Genomic DNA, 23,970 nt, shown 5'->3' on the forward strand with positions numbered 1-23,970 from the left:
TTGTAGCAAGTCACAAAATCAGAGAGTGCAGAAAGGGCTGATTTGTATCAAACATTTATCAAAACAATCAAGAAATATACAGTTATCAGGATTTACTTGATTGAGCCATCTCTGAGCCAGGACCACAGACCATGAAATTAGATGCTGCTGACCTGTTGAACATAAATGGTGGATGGGCCATTGTCAGGGGGAGTACTGTAAGCTTTGTAATTGGCAGTAAATATCTGTGTGTTATATATACACCATTTAAACAAAACCCCAGCACCCCATTTGTGTCTCAAAGTCAGGTGCCTAAACGTCTGTTCTTGCACTGGGCTTTACATCTATGCACATATTTCTGGGAAGAGTGATGTTTTGCCTGAGAGTATGTACACAGTTATGTCAGCATAAAGGCAATGGCGGGGGACACAACCATAAACAGGTAAGGGCACCGAGAAGGTACACTGAGGTGCCATTTCCAATAATGGCACTGCAGGGCTCCAATCCACATGTGCTATTGCAATGCCCTGGTGTGAATGGGCTCTCACTGACCATCAAAGTCTAAGAAGAAGGGGAGTGGAGTTAATCTGATGAACACAATGCATTGGAAGGGGTGGGGGAATCTTCCTCCTATTAATCACTAATGCCTACTCTTTGCTGACACTTCACATTTTTGCCTCTCACAGACCAGCAGTTAGAATTATGTTGCATTCTCCTGATCTTTGCACTGTGTATCTCATGCTTTGTGTTCTACTCCTGGCCTCTGCATTCGAAAGGCTAAGTCAGGGTCGGCACGCGTGCCGGAGGTGGCACTCAGCCGCATTTAGGATGGCACATGAAGGGAAACCTGGGAGACCCATCTCCTGCACAACAAAACCAGCCAACGGATGTGGTTCTACAGTATCTCATAGAAGTGAGTACACCCCTCACATTTTTGAAAATATTTTATTATACCTTTTCATGTGACAACACTGAAGAAATGACACTTTCCTACAATGTAAAGTAATGAGTGTACAGCTTGTATAACAGTGTAAATTTGCTGTCCCGTCAAAATAACTCAACACACAGCCATTAATGTCTAAACCGCTAACAAACGTGAGTCCACCCCTAAGTGAAAATGTCCAAATTGGGCCTAATTATCCATTTTGCGTCCCCGGTGTCATGTGACTCATTTGTGTTACAAGGTCTCAGGTGTGAATGGGGAGTAGGTGTGTTAAATTTGGTGTTATCGCTCTCACTCTCTCATACTGGTCACTGCAAGTTCAGCATGGCACCCCATGGCAAAGAACTCTCTGAGGATCTGAAAAAAGAATTGTTGCTCTACATAAAGATGGCCTAGGCTATAAGAAGATTGCCAAGACCCTGAAACTGAACTGCAGCATGGTGACCAAGACCATACAGTGGTTTAACAGGACAGGTTCCTCTCAGAACAGGCCTCGCCATGGTCGACCAAAGAAGTTGAGTGCAAGTGCTCAGCATCATATCCAGAGGTTGTCTTTGGGAAATAGGCGTATGAGTGCCAGCATTGCTGCAGACGTTGAAGGGGTTGGGGGTCAGCCTGTCAGTGCTCAGACTATACACCGCACAACACTGCATCAAATTGGTCTGCATGGCTGTCGTCCCAGAAGGAAGCCTCTTCTAAAGATGATGCACAAGAAAGCCCACAAACAGTTTGCTGAAGACAAGCAGACTAAGGACATGGATTACTGGAACCATGTCCTGTTGTCTGATGAGATCAAGATAAACCTATTTGGTTCAGATGGTGTCAAGCAGGGGCAGACTGACCATTTGGAAACTCGGGCACTGCCCGAGGGCCCGGGGTCAGTAGGGGGCCCCATGAGATGCCCCTGGTACCTTTTTCATAGGCTTTTTTGAGTTTGGGCAAGGACACAGGGGCCCCATGATCCCCTATTGCCCGGGGGCCCCATGAGTTGTCAGTCCGCCCCTGGTGTCAAGCGTTTGTGGTGGCAACCAGGTGAGGAGTACAAAGACAAGTGTGTCTTGCCTACAGTCAAGCATAGTGGTGGGACTGTCATGGTCTGGAGCTGCATGAGTGCTGCCGGCACAGGGGAGCTACAGTTCATTGAGGGAACCATGAATGTCAACATGTACTGTGACATACTGAAGCAGAACATGATCCCCTCCCTTCAGAGACTGGGCCGCAGGGCAGTATTCCAACATGATGATGACCCCAACACACCTCCAAGGCGACCACTGCCTTGCTAAAGAAGCTGCGGGTAAAGGTGATGGACTGGCCAAGCATGTCTCCAGACCTAAACACTATTGAGCATCTGTGGGGCATCCTCAAATGGAAGGTGGAGGAGCGCAAGGTCTCTAACATCCACCAGCTCCGTAATGTCGTCATGGAGGAGTGGAAGAGGAATCCAGTGACAAGCTGTGAAGCTCTGGTGAACTCCATGCCCCAAAGGGTTAAGGCAGTGCTGGAAAATAATGGTGGCCACCCAAAATATTGACACTAAGGCCCAATTTGGACATTTTCACTTAGGGGTGTACTCACTTTTGTTGCCAGCGGTTTAGACATTAATGGCTGTGTGTTGATTTATTTTGAGGGGACAGCAAATTTACACTGTTATACAAGCTGCACACTCACATTGTAGCAAAGTGTCATTTCTTTAGTGTTGTCACATGAAAAGGTATAATAAAATATTTCCAAAAATGTGAGGGGTGTACTCACTCCTATGAGATAATGTAGAACACATCCGTTGGCTGGTTTTGTTGTGCAGGAGATGGGTCTCCCAGGTTTCCCTTCATGTGCCATCATAAATGCGGCTGAGTGCCACCTCTGGCACGCATGCCAACCCCTGACTTAGCCTTTCGAATGCAGAGGTCAGGAGTGGAACACAAAGCATGAGATACACAGTGCAAAGATCAGGAGAATGCAACATAATTCTATCTGCTGATCTGTGAGAGGCAAAAATGTGATGGTGTCAGCAAAGAGTAGGCATTAGTGATTAATAGGAGGAAGATTCCCCCACCCCTTCCAATGCATTATGTTCATCAGATTAACTCCACTCCCCTTCTTCTTAGACTTTGATGGTCAGTGAGAGCCCATTTGTGTGTTGAGTTATTTTGAGGGGACAGCACATTTACACTGTTATACAAGCTGTACACTCACTACTTTACATTGTAGCAAAGTATAATTTTTTCAATGTTGTCACATGAAAAGATATAATAAAATATTTACAAAAATGTGAGGGGTGTACGCACTTCTGTGAGATACTATATTAATAGAAAACAGCACTGATGGCTCCCGCCAGCCTAATTCTTGCCCCTGCCTACATGAATAGAAAACAGCAAGGAGGCTTTCCGCTGGTGACGGTTCCAACCCACCCACTTCAGCTCTGGCCCCCCGGGATGGCTCCCGCTGGCCTCAGTTCCCACCCCCTGCTTTACCTCCCGCCCACCTGCATAGAAAACAGCAGGGAATGCCTTCTGCTGGCCGCAGTTCCCACCTGCCCACTTCTTCTCCGGCCCACCCACTTCAGCAATGCAAATGGCTCCCACTGGCCACGGTTCCTGCCGCCCTCTTCAGCTCCCACATACGTCGCTCTGCCACACTGAGCTTGAAGCAGTGTGGAGACCTGCACCCCAGGCTGCCTGCTCTGGCTTATGACAGGTAATTACAGGACTGCAGCACTCTTTAGCCTGAGCCTTCCTGTCAGCATGCCTGCTCACGCCCTAAGGGACATTTCTCTTGCTTTGCAGCAGCATTAAAGATGACCTGTGGTAGCTGATGTATCTGTTCTAGTTTTGAGACACAACTACAGTATCTATTTGATCAGCTGTTGGGAACTACTACTTTAGAACAGGGTTCAGAAACTACTGCTTAGAGCAGTGGTTCTCAACCTTCCTAATGCCGTGACCCTTTAATACAGTTCCTCATGTTGTGGTGACCCCCAACCATAAAATTATTTACCCAGTAATTATAATTCATGAGTGTCGTTTTACCTTCAATACTGCTGCTTTCAACACAGTAGCTGCTTTTAACAGAGTAGCTGCTTTCAACACAGCAGCTGCTTTCTACAAAGTAGCTGCTCTTACACATTGGAAATATGTGTTTTCTGATGGTCTTAGGGGACCCCTGTGAAGGGTCATTCGACCCCCAAAGGGGTCGCGACCCACAGGTTGAGAACCACTGGCTTAGAGCCAATAGAAGTTCCAAAGTAGCAGTTACCAAACCCTGTTATAAAGTAGTACTTCTTAACAGAAGGAACTACTACTTTAGAACAGGGTTTGAAAACTACTACTTAAGAACTCTTTGGTAACTAATGCTTTTAGAAAACACTTACCAAAGGCTGATTCACTCCAAAACACAGTGCTGTAAGGTGCATCCCGTGCACGTTTTCTGCACTGCATTCCAACATTCTGCCTTTACAGTCTGCATGTGGGTGCTTATATATTATTAATGACACCCCAAACACAGATTGCAGTGCACTACTTTTTGTGTGGTCTGGTGCATTTTGCATCCCAGTCAAATGAATGAACTGTCAAAACACACAGCATCGGAACACGTGAGAATCACATGGGAACCCACACATTCCGAAGAAATTCTGTGAGAACTAGTCCTACACTATTAAGTCCTACCTACATTTCCCGTGGGGGTATTGGGATATTATAGGTTCCTTTTTTTTTTTTGGAGCCTATAAGGAATTATTTTAAAAAATGCACATGTGCAGTAACCTAGCCCTATTAATAAGCACAAGAATTGTGGGGGAGTGGCCACTGTCACAGCTGCTGCTTTCATCCCCACAGCACCTGAAAATACAGCCTTTTTTTGTAGTATCCAGCTTTTAGCTTGGTTTAAATTTTGCATTAAGCAGAAGCCATACACACCACTTGTACTATTAATAGGGCTAAGCTACCGTACTTTTGCCTTTTTAAAAATAATTTTTTACAGGATCCAAAAAAAAAAAGGAAGTCATAATGATCCCACTGAACATGCAGTCAGCAGTTAGCAATAGCTGTTCTAAAGTAGTAGTTACCAATAGTAACAATAAAAAACTTTTCCTGAAGTTCAGCTTTAATTTAAAAAAATGAGTGTGTCTAAAACTCAAAATTGCATCAATTGGAGCTGAATGGATTCTGAAGTTGCAGGAATTGGGGGTGATCTGAGGTCTAAAGGTGCAGAATTTGGGGGTCATTTGAGACCTGAAGGTGAAGAAATTGGGGCCGATCTGAGGTATTGGGCCTGATCTAATATCTGTTGGTGCAGAAATCGGTCCTGATCTGTAGTGTAAAGGGGCATGCAGTGAGGTTCATATGAGATTTGAAGGTGCAGAAACTGGGCCTTATCTGAAATCTGGAAGTGCAGAAATTTGACCTGATCTGAGTTCTGAGGTGCTGAAATTGGGCCTGATTTGAAGTGTGAAGGCGCATGCATTTGGACTCATATGGCATCTGAAGATGCAAAAATCTCGATCTCGAGGTGCAGAAATAGGGCCTGATCTCAGATCTAAATGTGCATAATTTGACCCTGATCTGAATTCTGAAAGTGCAGAAATTGGGTCTGATGTCACATGAGAAGATACAGAAGTTGGGCCTGATCTGAGGTGTGAAGGTGAAGAAATTGGGGTTCACATGAGATCTGAATGTGTAGAAATTGGGCCTTATCTGAGGTGTGAATGTGTATTCATTATGGCTCATTTTACATCTGAAGGTGCAGAAATCTGAGGTTTGAAGGTGCAGAAATCTGGCCTGGTCTGAGGTTTGGAGGTGCAGAAATTTGGCCTGATCTGAAGTGTGAAGGTATAGAAATTGGGCCTTATCTAAGGTGTGAAGGTGCAGAAATTAGGCCTTATCAAAGGTGTGTAGGAGCATTTTCTGGGGCTCAAAAAAGATCTGAAGGTGCAGAAGTTGAGCGTGAGCTGAGGTGTGAAGGTGAAGGAATTGGGCCTGGTCTGAGGTGTGATGGTGCAGGAATTGGGGTAATCTGAGGTGTGAAGATGCAGAAATGGAGCTTGATCTGAAGTGTGAAGGTGCAATCATTGGATCTCATTTGGCACCTGAAGGTGCAGAAATTGGGCCTGGTTTGAGATGTGAAGGTGCATGCATTCAGACTCATATAATATCTGAAGATCTGGGATTTAGGCTGACCTGAGGTGTGAATGCGCAGAAACTGGCCCTGATCGGAGATATGAAGGTGCAGGAATTGGGGTGATCTGAGGTGTGAATGTGAAGGAAATGTGGTTTATCTGAAGTGTGAAGGTAAAGGAATCAGGGCTGATCTTACCTGTGAAGGTGCATGAACTGAGGCTCATAGGAGTTCTGAAGGATCAGAAAGTGGGCCCGATTTGTAGGCATTGGGCCTCATTAGAGATGTGAAGGTGCAGAAATTGGGCCTGGTGTGAGTGTGCAGAAATTGGGCCTTGTCTGAGGTGTGAAGATGGCTATATGTTGGGCCTGGTCTGAGGTGTGAAGGTGCACAAGTTGGGCCTGGTATGAGGTTTGAAGGTGCAGAAATTGAGGCTGTCCTGTCCTGAGGTATAAAGGCGTATGCATTGGGGCTCACAAGAGAGCTGAATGTATATGATTTGAGCTGATCCGAGATGTGAAGGTCAAGACACTGGTAAAGGTAGCCTTGGCAATGTTATCTGCATTTGGATCTATTTATATGTGTGTTCATTTCTTATAATTCAAGTAGTTTACAACATTTACTTTGTAAAAATTCCTTTTCGTGATTGAGTGTGAAATTGACATTTATTTTTTTTATGTAGCTTGCACTCTCAATTTCTTTGAAAACATTCTTTGGCACGCTATGCTCAAAAGGTTGCCTACCCCTTGGCTAAATTGTACATTGCATACTGCTAATGGCTAAAATGTATATGCTCTCATTTATTTTAAAGAGTCGTGACCTCTGCACTTTCTATGCTGTGCTGTAAATTGCATACTCCTGACCACAGTGTTTATTGTTTTAACAGTTGCTGGTTGTTATGTAGTCTTTATTATTGAATTATTTCAACAAAGTTGAGATTGGGTCAAAGTGTTAGCTTTCTGCCTATATTGTGTGCAATGAAAGAGTTTCAATTTTTAAAAACATCCTTTGTGCTGAAGGATATATATGCCTGTAAGACTCTCATTTGTGCCACTTTATTTGTAACTATTAAGCAATGTCCAACATTCAGAGTAATATGACCATGCCTGCTTTCCACTATCCCTTGCTATGCACACATTACTTAGCATGAATGCACTTAACATGAGAAAATGTATTAGATGTTATACAGTATACACTTTAAAGGTCTAACCTGATACTATGAGACGTGCTCCATTGCTTTGACGTGTCTCTCCACTATAGCGATGTCTGGTGATACAGCGATACGTTGACAATGCATCCTCCTTCTGTACATCCAAGATATAAAGGGCACCCAATGGTGAGGTGACAAATCTCCCCTCTAAAAGAAGAAAAAAATTAAAATAATGAAAAAGGTAGTAAAAAACAATTGTGAGACACGTGAATACAGAAAGTAGAGTTAATAAAAACAAAAAGGCACAAGGAGGAGCTATAAAAAAATGACATTCTAGAACAATAAAAAAAGAATCCAGATGATGTAAATGTACAGAATTACAGATTTTCTGCTCATTTGCTAGATTGCCACTTATTTCTATGTTTTTCGCCAGTGTCAACACTGAAGGTGTAAAACCTATCACCTACATAGCTTCTTGTCACATAGTCACCCTTTGCTAACCCTTTTAAAGTACAATCTGGCTGCTTCAGTGTTCAACAAGCAGCGGCTGTGTGCATCATGCGGTCTTGTCTTTAAGTAATATACATTGTGCAATCTGCTGATTATGATACAGTTCAAATATAAAAATCTATTACCAATCAATTTAGACATTCTGACATTTTCATTAAATACGCAGTATAAATATAACAACAAATATACACTGTGGGGTTTATATACTAAAGCTGGAAAGTGCAAAACTAGGCTCATTTCTGCATAGAAACCAATCAGCTTCTAAAACACAGCTTGTTCAATTAAGCTTTGGCAATAAAACCTGGAAACTGATTGGTTTCTATGTAGAAGTGAGCCTGGTTTTGCACTCTTCAACTTTAGTAAATAAACCCCTACATCAAAGCAACTGTAAAGCTTTTAATAAAATAGCCACAAAAAAAACATTTTAACAGTGTTTATAAAATGGAGCAATTTTAAAATAGGACCTAGTCATCAGCTCACAATGTTGGTTTGTCACAACTACTTTGAACAGGTAAGGCAGACAACTTGGTTGAAGGAAAGAAAAACGCTCAATTCCTCCATCAACACAGTCAGTGTTGATGGGAGAATCCCTCCCATGGAGCTAATGTATTCTGCTGAACTGGCCATATTTCGATCCATTTATGTCCAGCCTAAGTGACTACACTTCAGTAAACACTATATACATTTCAAATTAAAGTGATTCTAAAGGCTTACTTTTTTCTAAGAAAAAATAGCAAACGCATTATACTTACCTGCTGTGTGCAGTTGTTTTGCACAGAGCAGCCTGAATCCTCCACTTCTCGGGTCCCCGCAGGCTCTCCTGGCCCCTTTCTCCTGTTGGGTGCCCCCACAGCAAGCAGCTTGCTATGGGGGCACTCACTGATTCGTGTGTCCATTCACACATGGAGCCTCGGCTCAGCCCCACCCCCTTTGTTCTTCTTGGCACACTGGCTATGATTGACAGCAGTGAGAGCCAATGCCTCCCACCTCTGTCTCAGCCAATGAGAAGAGGGAGTCCTGGGATAGCTGAGATTACAGTATACATTGCTAGATCAAGAGGGGGCTTAGATGAGTATTGAGGGGGCTGGGGGTGATGCTGCACACAGACAGTTTTTTACCTTAAAAAACCCTGAACCTTTACAACCACTTAAAGTTAAAGTGAATGTGTCATGTGGGGCATAGAAACAGGTTCTCATTAATACCGACCTCCACAGAAGCTTATACTTTTTGTATTTTTACTCCCCACGTACAGCTATTGACTTCTACAGGAGGTTGTATACAGCACCTGTGGGCTCCCTGGCAGGAAACTATGCCAGAATTTAAAACGGAGTTCCAGTTGCACTGTGAAAAAATAAAAGTCAGCAGCTACAAAAAGTGTAGCTGCTGACTTTTAAAAAACAGTCACTTACCTGTCCCACGGTGTCCTCCCCGCAGCCTGTTTCACCAGCTGTCTGGTGTTCCAGGTGCCGGCATCTTCAGTGTGGGCACCTGGCTGTGACACCTTGCGGCTTCACAGCCGGGTGCCCACTGTGCATTCCTGAATGGCCCGTCGTCTTCTGGGACCTGTCATGTGTCCCAGAAGACTATGGAGAGGGAGAATAGGAGGACAACTTCTGTCTAGGCAATCGCAGCAGAAGTGGGAGTAGGTACCTGTCAATTTTCGGGTACTCACTCCCCAAAGGTGCCAATCCTTAATGGGGAGCAGGGGACCAGCTCCGCTTTAAGCAATAAGGCTGTGTGTATGAGCATAAAGCCAGCTATACATGGATCGATATTTGGCTGGTTCAGCAGAGATGGGCCAAATTTCGATCCATGTATGGGGACAGTGGTTGCACAGAAATGGATCTACCAATCGATGTCTGTTCAACCAGCCTGTTGGATAAATGCCATCCGATCAACACCACCAGCTATAGTCAACAGCACTGATCAGTGTATTCTCAAGGCAGGGAAGTCTCCCTGCCCTCAGAACACAATAGTTCTGGAGGACTGATTCCCCCATCGACTTGCTGGTTGATCAATAAACACTGAATCATCTATGAGCTGCTTAAGCACCCTGATGTTTTGTCTTGAATGGAAAAGTATAGTTTTAATTTAAAAAACCTGGATTTTTTACTGTGTTATTATTAATAACTAGAGTTACTCCCCTCAAACACTAATCAGATTAAAAACTGCCCCAAAAATCTGAACCTGAGCGTTATGTGGCATTAACTCCAATACTCACATCCATGGTGTTATTATAGTCTCTATAAGATAATATAATGTATAAAAATATTTAGTGTACTTCGTATAGTTAAGCAAGAGAAACATTTTCAGATTTTCTTTTCCTTTTATTCTTCTCCCTGTAAGTGTAAATGAGTATCCCTTTTTTAATTTTCTCTAAGCTCGGACCCAATGGTTCTGATGTATTGAGCTGTAGTATCACATACCCCAGGCTAATTGTGACATTTCAAGCATTAATTTATTATCAAATGTGATAATAGTGTTTTATTTCAGGAATTATTAACCAGTTAAAGCCCAAATGAAGTCACAGAAATAGATAGACATTGTACTAACAACTTTTATTTTCATAGTCTTACCCCTACTTTTCAGTCACTGGACTTGTGTGGTGTGTCTAAATTGCACTGTGCTGTTCAGGAGGCACCAGAATTTGACCAGGCTCTGTAATCTAACAGACTTTTCCAGGCCATATATTTCAAGAGGCACTAGATTTTAACTAGGCTCTGTAATCTAACAGATTTAGGCAGATCATACATTATACAATTTTCTTTCCTTCAACCACAGGTTGAAGGAAAGAAAATAGCTCTGTGGTTGAAGGAAAGAAAATAGCTTAACTCCCTCATCAACACAGTCAGTGTTACAATGATCACTGCTGGCAGCTATAGTAGTGACCACACCAAAAAATCTGACAGGATGGTTGCACTGAGGCTGATCAACAAATCAAGATCAGTACAATCAGCCTGACCATAGATGGATCACAATTTGGCCAGTTCCTGCTGAACTGGCCGAATTTTGATCCATCTATGACAGGCTTTAGTCAGATACACCCACTCTACAAGTCTGCACAAGGACACCAGAGGAGAGGTTTCCATTACAGAGACAGCAGCGCCAGTCTGAAAAGGGTCACCTAAAATGAGACTTTTGCCCATTACTTATAGCTTAGAGCACTCAAGTGGGAGACAAGCAATATTCCACTGAGGGAAAATAGTATTTTAAAGAATACCCCACTTTTGTTGAGAAAAAACACAATCCCCTCTGGGTGATTTATGTACTTCACAGGGATTTTAAACCTTGTTGTAGATTGATGTGAAGAAATAAATGTTTGTTTCACAAGACTAAATCTATACCAGTTCTGAATAAGAGGGTCTGGTTTATTATAATTAGCAGGTGCACTATCAGTTTTCTAATGAAAAAAAGCAGCAGTGTCTGCATCCTTTTAGAAGCAATCAACCCTTAGGGAGTATCTCATCAAAACAATTTTTTTTATTACAGGGGCCTAAAATCTGACTTGTATCTTAGTGCAGACTTGTAGGAAAACTAGAGAGCCAATCACACAAGCAGGAAATTACATTTTTGGAGGCATTCTGTACATCAGCAATCTACAGAATGCCTCCAGGTTGCCATATTGAATTCAATTTTACAGAAAATTACAGTGCTGCAGATTGAAAAGGAAAAGTAATTTTTATAACAATAAATTATAATATGGCTTGTATAGCAATAATATATGTTATATAATTTTTTTATTTGATATATTTTTCCCACAAAATTGAAATTACCCTTTAAGGCATTCCAAGGGAGAAGTATTTAGAAGGCATAACTTGCAGCAGCTGAGGAACAGTTTTTGATTTTTTTAAACTTAATGTCTAATTTTTTTAGCCACTTGCGGTCTATAACCTATTATCCTAATTAACGACTTCATTGCTCTTTTTTGAAGGGATCTTTTTCAATAATCCCACACATAGTTCCTACGTTTTTTTTGTTTTCAGCTTGTAGTGTAAGCATTAAAAATGCTAATTTAATTTGTACCAGAAAACTATTTTGATGCTATGATAGACAAGACAAATTAGTATTCATATCTATATTAACAGTGATTTTAAAATTATCATTGAACCAACTGAAAAAATGCATACATTTTCTAGTTTCACTTCTATTTTACTTCTCAACCATAAGAAAAAAAAAAAACTCTCATCCCCAAAAAATGTATTTGTGTTTCACTTGTGTATAAATATAAGTATCACAAGTATTGGCTAATAAAAAAGGCACATAGCAGACACCTGAATACCACTGTTCGCCAGAGTCCCAAAGCCCTAGAAATGGCTTTGTAGCGCTTCCCAGACTGATGCATGTCAATTATTTGTTTCTCATCTGTTCTTGAATTTCTTTAGATTGTGGCATGATGTGTTGCTTTTTGAGATCTTTTAACATGCTTTGCTTTGTCAGACAGCTTCTATTTAAGTGATTTCTTGATTCAACAGGTCTGGCTGTAATCAGGTCTGGGTGTAGCAAGTGAAATTTACCTCAGCTTTCCAAAAACTGGGGTTAATCACTATTCATTCATGATTTAGCAAGGGGGGATTACTTTTTCACATAGGGCCAGGGAGGTTTGGACAGCTTTTTTCCCTTAATAAATTACATCATTGTTTAAAAACTGCATTTTGTATTTACTTAGGTTATCTCTGTGTAATATTTAAGTTTGTTTGATGATGTGAAGAATTTAGGTGTGACAAATATGCAAAAAAATAAAAATCCAGGAAGGGGGCAAATACTTTTTCACTGCACTGTATATTAAACCACATTTTCAAAACTGGAGGCTACAGTTCTCTAAATAAACGAAATGCAGAATGCAATTTTGTTCATTTTTGCATAGATGGTTCACGCTACATACCCAACCATGTGCAAGGGAAATTTTAAATATTTATATATATATATATAAATACTATATATTTTGCTTGCATGTGATTGAATGACTAAGGTAAATGGAGCTCCGCCTTGTTCACTAGGTAAAGTAAACATTTACCTTGCTAAATTAACATCTCTAATGCTTCAATAAATGAACCCCATTGAAACAGATGGTAACTGGCAGGCAATCCAACATTAAAAGGATTTTGCGTAGATCTGCTTCATTTTTTTATTCGTAATAAACTAGGTCCATTGTGATAATAATTTGTTTTCAGTCTTTATTTTTTATTTTCTTCACATAAGTTTAAATAGTTATCCTTCCTTCCCTGGGCTGGACACATATGATAATCATTTTGTCATCTCCAGAGTTCTACAGTGACTCTCACAATGGTTGCACCATAACAGTGATGAGTGCCTGAGCAGTTTGTGAAAGAAAAGAGATTAATGAGCAAAGTCATTGAAAGTTCAACAATGTCTCTGGCTGTCACTTGGGTTTGTTGTAGGAAAAAAGAAAGAGTACCAAACTGATAAGGGTTTGAATTAATGTCCGTCACTTATTTCCCCACAGTATTCATATTGATTGACTGACTTTAGACATTGTAATTTCTTTCCCAGAGGAAAGGCATATATGTATATATTGCAGCACAAGTAAGTTGTACATCTTAAATATATACTGTATCAGGGGCGGACTGACCATTTGGAAACCCGGGCACTGCCCGAGGGCCCGGGATCAGTAGGGGGCCCCATGAGATGCCTCTGGTACCTTTTTCATAGGCTTTTTTGAGTTTGCGCAAGGACACAGGGGCCCCATGATCCCCTATTGCCCGGGGGCCCCATGAGTTGTCAGTCCGCCCCTGTACTGTATATATCTTCCATATTCCAATCCATGCATGCATATACTTAGATTTGTAATGAAAAGCCTAAAAATTTAACTGTATGAGGCAGGTCTCTAAAAGGTTTATAATACAATATAATGGTCACATAATGTTTATGCTACCTTTAAAATTTTACATATCTAAAGAACAAAGAAAAAGATACATCTATGAAGGATGCAAGAAAAAGTTTAATCCAGTAGTCAATGTGAATTTATAAAGTGTCGACAATTAACAACAACCCAAAATACCATAACACACAATAAAAAGCTTAAAAAGGATAAGTAGTATAGGATAGGATAGGATAGATAGATAGATAGATAGATAGATAGATAGATAGATAGATAGATAGATAGATAATACTTCTGGCTGTGAGATATGCTGTTATGCTTCTGTAGATAATAACCCTCTTGGGTAGAAAACAAATCATTATGCCACTGAACATTATCATACTCCTGACTAGGAAATATTGTATATTATCATGCTACTGTATATAATGCAGTTGGCTAGGGGATATATTATTATGTTATTGACAGGAGGGATACATTATTATGCTGCTGGCTAGCGGATAAAATACAGTGCTAATATTATAATGCTGCTAGCTGGGTGATATGATACTATGATAATAGTGCTACTGGCGGAAGAGATACTGGATATTATTTTGATCATATTATAATGCTTGCTGGCTGGCGGACTATTCTGCTCTTGCAACCGGTAGGCAAACTAGGCAGTTGCCTGGGGTGCATTAACGCCTAGGATGCAGCCTCAGCCGCAGGCTCTATAAGACTCAGCACCTGTCCCTTTAAAGCCTTGCGTGCACTCAATGTATGGACCGGCATACACATCCACAGGGGTAAGTCAGTACCGCCATACACATGACAACATAACACTTTGATTACAAGTACCCTTGCTCCCCTCTCCTCTCACATAACGACGGCTTTATACTGCATTATAAAGCCACCCAGAGCCTGTGCTGAGAGACTGCCTAATCCTCCATCTGTGCCTGGACATACATAGGTGGGTTGAGCTAGCGCTACTGCTCTCCACTTTTGCTACACAGCATTGATCAAACAAGCAATTCATCTGGAGTCTGTGCCTGGAATTTGCTTAGACTTCCCAGCAACAAGTACCTGGGAGGGGTGAAGAGTGGGTGAGTTTAGAGCACAGCCTTATGAGGGTGCAGCTCAGCACAGCACAGTCCATCCAGGAGACAGCTCAAGTGGTTTTAGTGTGGCTGTATACAGCACTGTGACTGTGCTGTCAGGAGGTGGTTGTTTGGTCCTTCGACTGGTAGGGGTGGTGTGTCGGTGGTGTGTGGACAGTCAGGTGAACAGATGAAGTCAAATCTGTAGTTGGTCCTCTGTGGCTTTGTGCACCAGACAGGTATGGGGGGGAATCTGTGTATAGAGGAGATGATTGCTCTATTATAAGGAGGACCAATCCCTTCCACCCTCCTGTCCTCCCATAACACAGAGAGAACATGCAGGATCAGTGTGCAGGAGGAGGGGGGCAGGTGCTGGGGGAGCACAGGGCTCAGCATGTCACCATTGCAGCATAACATTCAACCTTCATATTTATCTGTTCTAGACAAGAGTGTGGAGAGCAAATTGTCTGGTCTTTACATCCCCTCACTTCCCATCCTGTGCTCCCACCAGAGGCAGATTTCCGGTCCTGTGACCCCATTGGAGGGAGACTTCCCCTCACTTCTTGTTTCATCAATGGAGAGAGTCTTCCCCTCACTTTCCAACAACCCTATGACCCCACTGGAGGGAGACTTCCTGTTTCTGTGACACCACAGGAAGGAGTCTTCCCCTCGCTTTGTATTTTTGTGACACTAATAAAAGGAGTCTTCCCATAAATTCCTGTCCTTACGACACCACGGCAGACAAACTTCCTGTTTCTGTGACACCACTAGAAAGAGTCTTCCCCTAGCTTTGTATTTCTGTGACACCATTGGAAGGAGTCTTCCCATAAATTCCTGTCTGTGTGTCACCACAGGAGACAGACTTCCTGTTTCTGTGACACCACTGGAAGGAGACCCCCCCCCCCCAATTCCTGACCCTGGCATAGGAACAGCCATAAAAACATTGTCAGAGGTTCAACCCCTTCCATGCTGTACTATAAATATGTCCTTGTTTGTGTCACCATGGGACATGTTTTGTGTTATCTCCTGTACTATGTCTGCAGTCTCTGAGCATCTCCTATAGTATGTCTGCTGTCTCTGACCATTTCCTGTAGTATTTCTGCCATGGTGGTGCATTGTGTCTTGGCAGGGTACAAGGTAGTCACATGGAGTCCCCCCATCCCGACTGGGAGCACCTCAAAAAGGAAGACCTGGCATTCCCTACAACATGCCAAGGATGGGAGAGCAGATGTCAGGGCTTCATGCTCAGGACATACAGAGTTTCTGTGATCCCAGACCCCTTCCGGGCATGACACAAAGTCCAGTGTCCAGAAAAACATCATGGATATCAGGTGGGACTGTGTCACCCGTGCTACAGGCTGTTTTAATATTTTCTACTGTTTTTAAAAATGTTGACATTTTATTTTCTTTTGAAAGAGGGGTGAGGTGCAAGTAGCTTGTCTTGCCTACGGTGCAAAATAGTCTATCCTTGACCCTGGCTGGGGGATATATTATGTTGCTATACATTATAATATTGGTTATGGAATACTATCATTCTTGTGGTGGCGGATATTATAATGCTAGGGCTTGGTGATATTATGCCTCTTAAAACAACACACTCGTTTTAGCCATTCCAACCAGACATGTTTTGAAAGCTGCCATGTCATTCCAGGGTAATACTATAGCTTGCCTTGGGTTATCTGGGAACTTTGCAACATCTATATGGATCAACATGATGTCTATGGTAAAAAAAAAACCTTATACTTTGGGACCTGATGCATCAAGCTGTGCTTTCAGATATCCCATGTAAGAACTACAATGCCATGTCAAGGTTTATTATCACATGCATTAATGTCCGTAATTTAAAAAAGAGGATGATGTTTCAGTCAATATTACACCTTACATTGTGAACAACTGATTCACATTTTTTAGACTCAATGAAAAATATACTGCAGGCCTTTTGTGTAGATGAAATCATACCACATGACCATGGATAGAGAATAGACAGACAGACAGACACATTTACACAGGTAGAGAACATTATAAAGGAATCAGATAGGCCTGAATGCAGAATAGTGAACATGTCAACAATGAATGACCTCAATTACAATTTGAAACATTACCATCAGCAAGTTTATTTCTGAAACTGATATAAAGAACATTGTATTGGTATTGATGGACAGTAAAGATTATGGTAGCATTATTTAACAACGACCAACTCTTATGGAGTTATGGAGCATAATTCTCCTTTAAATGTGGGCTTGTGTATTTTTTTTTGCTTGATCCAAAAATTGAATTGCAAACTCCATCATTTAGGAATGTATAATGGTTTTACGCCACAGTAGCTCTATTCAGCACCTTAAAGCACACATTCACACTTTTCTGAAGTGTATGTGATATTATTATAGCAGCTAATCCATAACACATACAGCTAATCGATCAGCAGCAGTTAAAATAAAGTGAGAGGTGAAGGCAGCAGAGAAGAAGGAGGGGGACATCATCTCATTACTTGGACGTGGGATGAAGTGAGAAAGGGGAGGAGGGAGGGCCTTCCCATAGTTCAGGTTAATGTGCATTGCATAGAACCCTGGCGGCCAATCAGGATCGATCAACATTTGTCAAATTGAATTGGGGAGTCCCCAAGCACTACTTAGCCTGGGTATACACTAGAGAAGGTAAGGAGAAGACATATGAATAGAAAGGCTAAACGGAATGAAGAGGTTATGTAGAAGTAATGTCTAAATACACAGATTAATTATTTTCACGGAGAACAATTTCTAGCTTGTACAACACTGGGCTGTCAGTAAGATGCTGCTCTAGATTTCATTTTAGGTTTTCAAGAATTCAAGCTTATGCTCAATATTTTGCAGCAGTGATGAAAGCAAGTAGTAACAATTTGGCGAAAAACACTTAGCACTGAGCATTGCAGAGTAAGAAGAAAATATTTTAACAAAAATAATAAGTCATTTTATCAATTAACATTACAGTTACACAATAACAACCTTTTTTAAAATTAAATTCTATTGCATGATCTCGACCAAGCCCAAGGCTCCATGTTTCAGATTGTAAATAATGCAGTTTAAACTATCTATGGTAATACGCATACAGAAAATTCAGAAAGAGAAGAATAGAAAACTAGCAGCACTCACAATATGAAAGAACAATTACAAGTATACTTATAATGGATTGTTAACAATAATTATATTTTATATTTCTATTACAATGCTAATGTCATAAAATAAAATTGAATGCTGAGTTTATAGATCTCCTTAACTGTATGATTTTATCTCTTCAAATAAGTGTCAGTAAATGATGTGCAAGCAAACTTGTCCAGAACATAAGAACACGATAAAGGGGTATTCAACCCCCTTTTTTAAGGTGGGAAATGTTTTTACTCTAATGACTGAAGGGTAAACTGTTTCCAATTGGTCCCAAAGTAGCTATGACTTTTTCCAGTAGAGGACAGATTTAGGAACATTCCTAGAACCCTCCCATTAAACTAGGCAAACCTTCTCTGGCAGTTAGGGATAGGTGGCAAACTCTGATGCCAACCCTGATGTCTGAAGATTGGAACGATATTTTGAACTCCCATTTGTAGCCATCTCTGCTGTTAATAACAAACTCATTCAACTGCATATTAACTACCAAACATATCTAATACCATCAAACACCCATCTGCAGAAAATGGATACGTTATCCCATACAAATTGTTTGCATTGTCATCAACCCCAAGCGAACTTTGTCCATCTGTGGTCATGCCCTGAACTTTTGGTACTAGGTGACAGTTTTCAACCTTGGCTGCAATGCCCTTTTCCTGCTCCCCAGAGATTTGCCTGTTTGGTATCCTAGATAAGGCATTGTTGCCCCGCTATAGATGGTTATTATTGAGGGAAACTATTTATCGCTTGTCATACAATTGCTTTAGGATGAATGCAATCAGCTTCTCTACTCTCTACACCAATGGATTGTTTTGGTTAACTAAATAATTCCAAATAAAACAGAAATCTATATTAATAGAAACTGTCCAGATATATTTATTAAAGTGTAGGACATTAATATTCCTGGCTATGTTCTCTTTCAGAGAGACAGGGTAAAAAAAGAAAGGTGGTGGTGTCTGTGAGTAGGGATCTCTAAGCGAGTGTGAAAGAGGACCTAGTTGATGGAGAGTGTGATGAGGCTGAAGCATTATGGGTGGAACTGCACAAAGGGGTGTATACTACAAAGATAATTGTTGGAGTTTGTTATAGGCCACTCAGTGTTAATGAGCAGGTGGAGACTCAGCTCCTTGCACAGATCGAAAGGGCTGCAAGGGCTGGGACAGTGATAAAAATGGGGGATTTTAACTACCTGGAAATTGACTGAGTAATGGCACTGCAGGAACAGTTAAAGGGAAAATGTATAAACCTACTACAGGACAATTTTATGGTACAGTTCATAGAGGCCCCTACCAGAAATGATGCTCTGCTGGACCTGGCAATCTCAAACCATGCAGAGCTTATTACTAATGTCCATATAAAAGAACATCTGGGTAGCAGTGACCATAACATGATTTCATTTATTGTTAGCTGTAAACAACAAGCAAATGCGGGAAAAATAAAAACACTCAACTTTAAAGAGAGCTAATTTTCCAAGGCCGAGAGCTGCTTTCCAAGACTTAGACTGGGAGGGAATGTTGGCATCAATGAACACAACACAGAAATGGGAGTTCTTCAAAAAGGCTGTATTTGAACACACTGCAAAATATATTCCCATGGGCAACAAGTTTAAAAGGCTAAAAATGAAATCTATGTAGCTTACGGCCAAAGTTAAAAAGCTATAAATAATAAGAAAAGATCTTTTCTAAAGTATAAAAATGAAGGAACACTATCATCATTTAAACATTACAAAGAATATAACAGAATATGAAAAAAGGAAATCAAGGCCGCAAAAATGGCGAATGACAGATTGCAAAAGGTAGTAGGACAAACCCTCAAAAATTCTTCAAATATATTAATTGTAAAAAGGTCCAGTCCGAGCATATAGGCCCTTTACAAAATAATCTCGAGTGGGTGACTGGGGACAAAGAGAAGGCAAATATATTAAATACCTTCTTTAGCTCTGTATATACAAAGGAGCATGGGGGAGCTCTTGTCCATAATGGGCATGGTCTTGACACAGCCCCAGATGATCCACATTGGCTCACAATTGATATCATCCAGAAATATTTAGACACAATAAAGGTAAATAAAGCACCTGAACCAGATGGCATACATCCATGGGTCGTTAAAGAATTGAGCTCTGTCATTTCAATGCCATTGTTTCTCATTGACTGGCGCAGTACCACTGGATTGGTGTAAGGCCAATGTGGTGCCTATATTTAAAAAAGGATCAAAATCTTTACCAAGTAATTACAGGCCTGTTAGTTTAACTTCTATAGTTGAGAAGATACTGGAGAGTTTAATAAAAGACCACATAGATGAGTTCTTGCTTAAAAAAAAAATTTCTAAGCAACAGACAGCATGGATTCATGAAAGACAGAAGTTGTCAAACAAATCTGATTTCTTTTTATGAGGAGGTGAGCAAAACTTCGGACAGAGGGGTGGTTGTGGACGTGGTATACTTGGATTTTGCAAAAGCATTAGACACATGGCTAATATGGAAGGTAAAGTCTACAGCCTTGGAAAGATCAGTATGTAAATGGATAGAAAACTGGCTAAAAGATCATATTCAAAGAGTAATGGCTAATAATTCATACTCTGAATGGTCTAGGGTTGTCAGTGGTACACCTCAAGGTTCAGTGGTGGGAACCTTAATTGTTAATATATTTATAAATGATATAGGGTCTGGGATTAAAAATACCATTTCAGTTTTTGCAGATGACACCAAGCTGTGCAGTGGAATAACGTCCTTACAGGATGTCTCCAACTTGCCAACCTCAATGCACTGTTCAATTGGGCAACTATGTGGCAAATGAAGTTTAATGTTGATAAATGTAAGGTTCTGCACTTGGGGGCTAAGAATATGCATGCATCATACATACTAGGGGGGGTACAACTGGGGGAATCGATGGTGGAGAAGGATCTAAGAGTTCTAGAAGATCATAAGCTTAATAATGGCATGCAATGCCAAGCTGCGGTTTCTAAAGTGAGCAAAATATTCTCTTGTATTAAAAGAGATACAAACTACAGAGAGAGAGATAATATTTTACCCCTGTACAAATCATTAGTAAGACCTCATCTGGATTATACAGTTCCGTTTTGGATACCAATTCACAAAAAGACTATTGGGGAACTGGAGAAAGGGCAGAGAAGGGAAACCAAACTCATAAGAGGCATGGAGGAGCTCAGCTATAAGGAAAGATTAAAGGAGTTGAATTTATTCTCTCTTGAGAAGAGGAGATTAAGGGGAGATATGATCAACATGTATAAATACATATATATATGAACTCAATGTAGAGTTATTCACCCTGAGGTCATTACAAAGGACAAGAGGGCACGCTTTACGTCTGGCGGAACAGAGATTTCATCTCCAAATACAGAAAGGTTTCTTCACAGTAAGAGCTGTGAAGATGTGGAATAGAGTTGGTTCTGATTAGCTCATTAGATTACTTTAAAAAAGGCCTGGATTCTTTCCTAGATACACAGAATATAACTGGATACTAACATTTATAGGTAAAGTTTATCCACACAATATCCGATCAGGAAGGCATTTTTTTCCCTGCAGGAGCAATTTGAATCATGCTTTGCTGGTTTTTGTTTGCCGTGCTCTGGATCAACTGTGGGTATAGGACTATAACTTTTATTTATTCATTTTTTTAATGGTTGAACTAGATGGACTTTTGTCTTTTTTTCAGCCAGACTAACTATGCAATTATATAACTATGACACTTTGAGGAACTCAGCCTTAACTGGTAAATAATGCTACCTTTCTGCCCAAGGAAATGAAACTTCAACATCTGAATAACAAACAAGATACTGCTTGTGTAATTGTTCTTACTTTTATTGTTCTATTCTTCAACAGGCAATGTCTATGTTTAAAAGTAAAAAACTGTGCTTAGTGGAAAAATCAAATATAACAATATGTCCTCACAGCTGCACTCAATCACACCAAAATACAAGTGCTCAATCCTAATATACAATATTGTTTAGTTATGCCTTTAAAACTCCAACTAATATGAAAACAAACATCCATTTGTCAAATATATAAACGAGAAAATAAATGAATGTGAAAATATATTAACACCTTCAGTGAAAATATGCATTAAAATTCATAAAAAGTCCATCCAAGTGAATGATCCACCTAAAATATCCCCGGTGAGTTCCACCACTACGCCAGATACAGCCAATAAGAAGATCCCAAAATATAGATGGTCTCAAAAAGTTTAACGTGTGTGGACTTTGGCTGCAGCCAAAGCATACAGCAATAAGGGAACCACAGGGCACACCAACAGGGAGACTCAGTTGAATAAGCTCTTTCTCTTCATAGATATTAATCCAGCAAAATAAACAAATAACAGCCTCAAACAGTGCAAAACCACTTACTTTATCATTAAATATACCATGTATCTACCCACAGTCTGTCCACATAAATCAGCGTGTCAGACAATGTACAGTGCCACTAGTTGCGGCTCCCGCATGCATCTGTGCTGATGTCACCACGCACGTTAGAGCCGAAACTAGCAGTGTTGTATACTGTCTGACACACTCGTATATGTGGACAGATTGTGAGTAGATACACAGTATTTATAATAATAGTAAAGCAAAGTTTTGCTTCATTGGAGCTTGTGATTTGTTTCTTTTGCTGGATTAACATCTAAGGAGTGAAAGAGGATATCCAACTGAGTCTCCCTGATGGTGTGCCCTGTGGTACCCTTATCACTGCATGCAATGGCATGCAGCAGAGTCCACGCACAATAAAGCACATTTAGACCACCTATAATTTAGGGTCTTCTTATTTGATAAGAGGCTGTGCATGACATGGTGGTGGAACTCACCGGGGATATTTTAAGTAAATCATTCACTTGAATGTCTATGTATTGAGATCTCTTCTGTAAATATGTGTTTTCCGTTGTTCTGTTACTTTGCCTTAGACAGAGTTTAAAAAAAAGGTCTGTAAACCCAGGTAAAATCCTGATCTCAATCCAATTGAAAATTTGAGACAAGAATCAAACTGAATGTTCACCAATGATTCCCAACCTGAAAGAGCTAGAGATATAGTGGCAAGACAAATGAGCAAAATTGCAGGTGGACTATAATGGACTGGTAATGTAACTTCAATAAAATGAGGTTATCCTTTACCTAATATTTTGCACCTTCAAAATGTTAAGTTTGCTGTGAAAACACATGGGGATAATCCCACTTAAATGTATTTTAATTTCAGGTTTTTGTTCCAAAATCAGGAGACACTTTTCAATGCAATCTAGAGTTTTTTTTATTAAATCTATTAGCATGTAGCAAGGAAACATATTATTACACATAACTCTAGCATATTATCTACTAAACATATCTAATACATATTTGTGAGAGCAAAGATTGTATTATAAATGCTACAAAATAAGACAGAAGATTTGAGACAGTCACTAGGAGACAATAAAAATGATGAAGTTACTAAAATTGTACTAGAGGCTTTCAGCACCATATCATAGATCCACTGTCCCAGACCAGTCAACTGCTGCAACTAAATTTGAAAATAAGATTCTAAGAGTACATGCTGTACCTTTTTACAAGCTATAGGTGTTATATTTTTGGACCCGTTTTATCAATGACCATATGGTTGTATATATGATTTAAATTAATTACCGTAATCCATTTTATCTCCCTTCCCTTTGTTATTTTTACCTTGCTGTATATATGGTACCCAACTTGCTTTAATCCAGCTTTAATGATGAATTGTGGTATTGAAAGAAATTGCAGTAGGACAATATATTACTACCAGCTAATAGTAATGAAGGCTGTCATTATCTTACAAATCGAATAATTTGAAAGTCCTCGCCAATGTTTCATATGAGGCTAATTCAAGTTAGCAGACTTTCTCTTTTGATTGCTTTAAGGATGTCCTAGAGATCACTGAAGAGCAGAAAAATCAATAAGGGGCTGGAGGACCTCAGTTACAAGTAACAATTGAGTACATTATACTTATTCATCTTACAGAAGATACGTTTAAGAGGTGACATGATCCCCATCCATAAATTAACCAATATTGACTAGATATAGAGATGGTTTCAAACTGTTTCAGTTAAGGTCCCATGATAAGGACATGTGGCCACAATCTGAGATTGGAGAAAATGAGGTTTAATCCACAATTGTGCTGGGGGTTCTTTACAGTTAGAGCAGCAAACCTGTGGAACTCTCCATCAGTGGTGTCAGCTGTGTGTGCCGACACTTAAAAAGAAAAAAGTTTCAAAAGCCTT

At 40.4% G+C, this 23,970-nt stretch overlaps 1 protein-coding gene across 2 annotated transcripts in view; it reads right to left on the reverse strand.

The window, feature by feature from the left end:
• DSCAML1 (DS cell adhesion molecule like 1) overlaps window positions 1-23,970 on the reverse strand; it is a 417,994-nt gene that overhangs the window by 150,448 nt on the left and 243,576 nt on the right. For both annotated transcript variants that reach the window (XM_089678617.1, XM_089678616.1), the window contains exon 4: window positions 7,242-7,388. In XM_089678617.1, coding sequence (XP_089534743.1) covers window positions 7,242-7,388 — 147 coding nt within the window. The remainder of the gene's footprint in view (window positions 1-7,241; window positions 7,389-23,970) is intronic.

This window comes from Staurois parvus, unplaced genomic scaffold, assembly GCF_062004578.1.
Source record: "Staurois parvus isolate SC_StPar_1 unplaced genomic scaffold, SC_StPar_1.0 ptg000207l, whole genome shotgun sequence".
NCBI classification, from domain to species: domain Eukaryota; kingdom Metazoa; phylum Chordata; class Amphibia; order Anura; family Ranidae; genus Staurois; species Staurois parvus.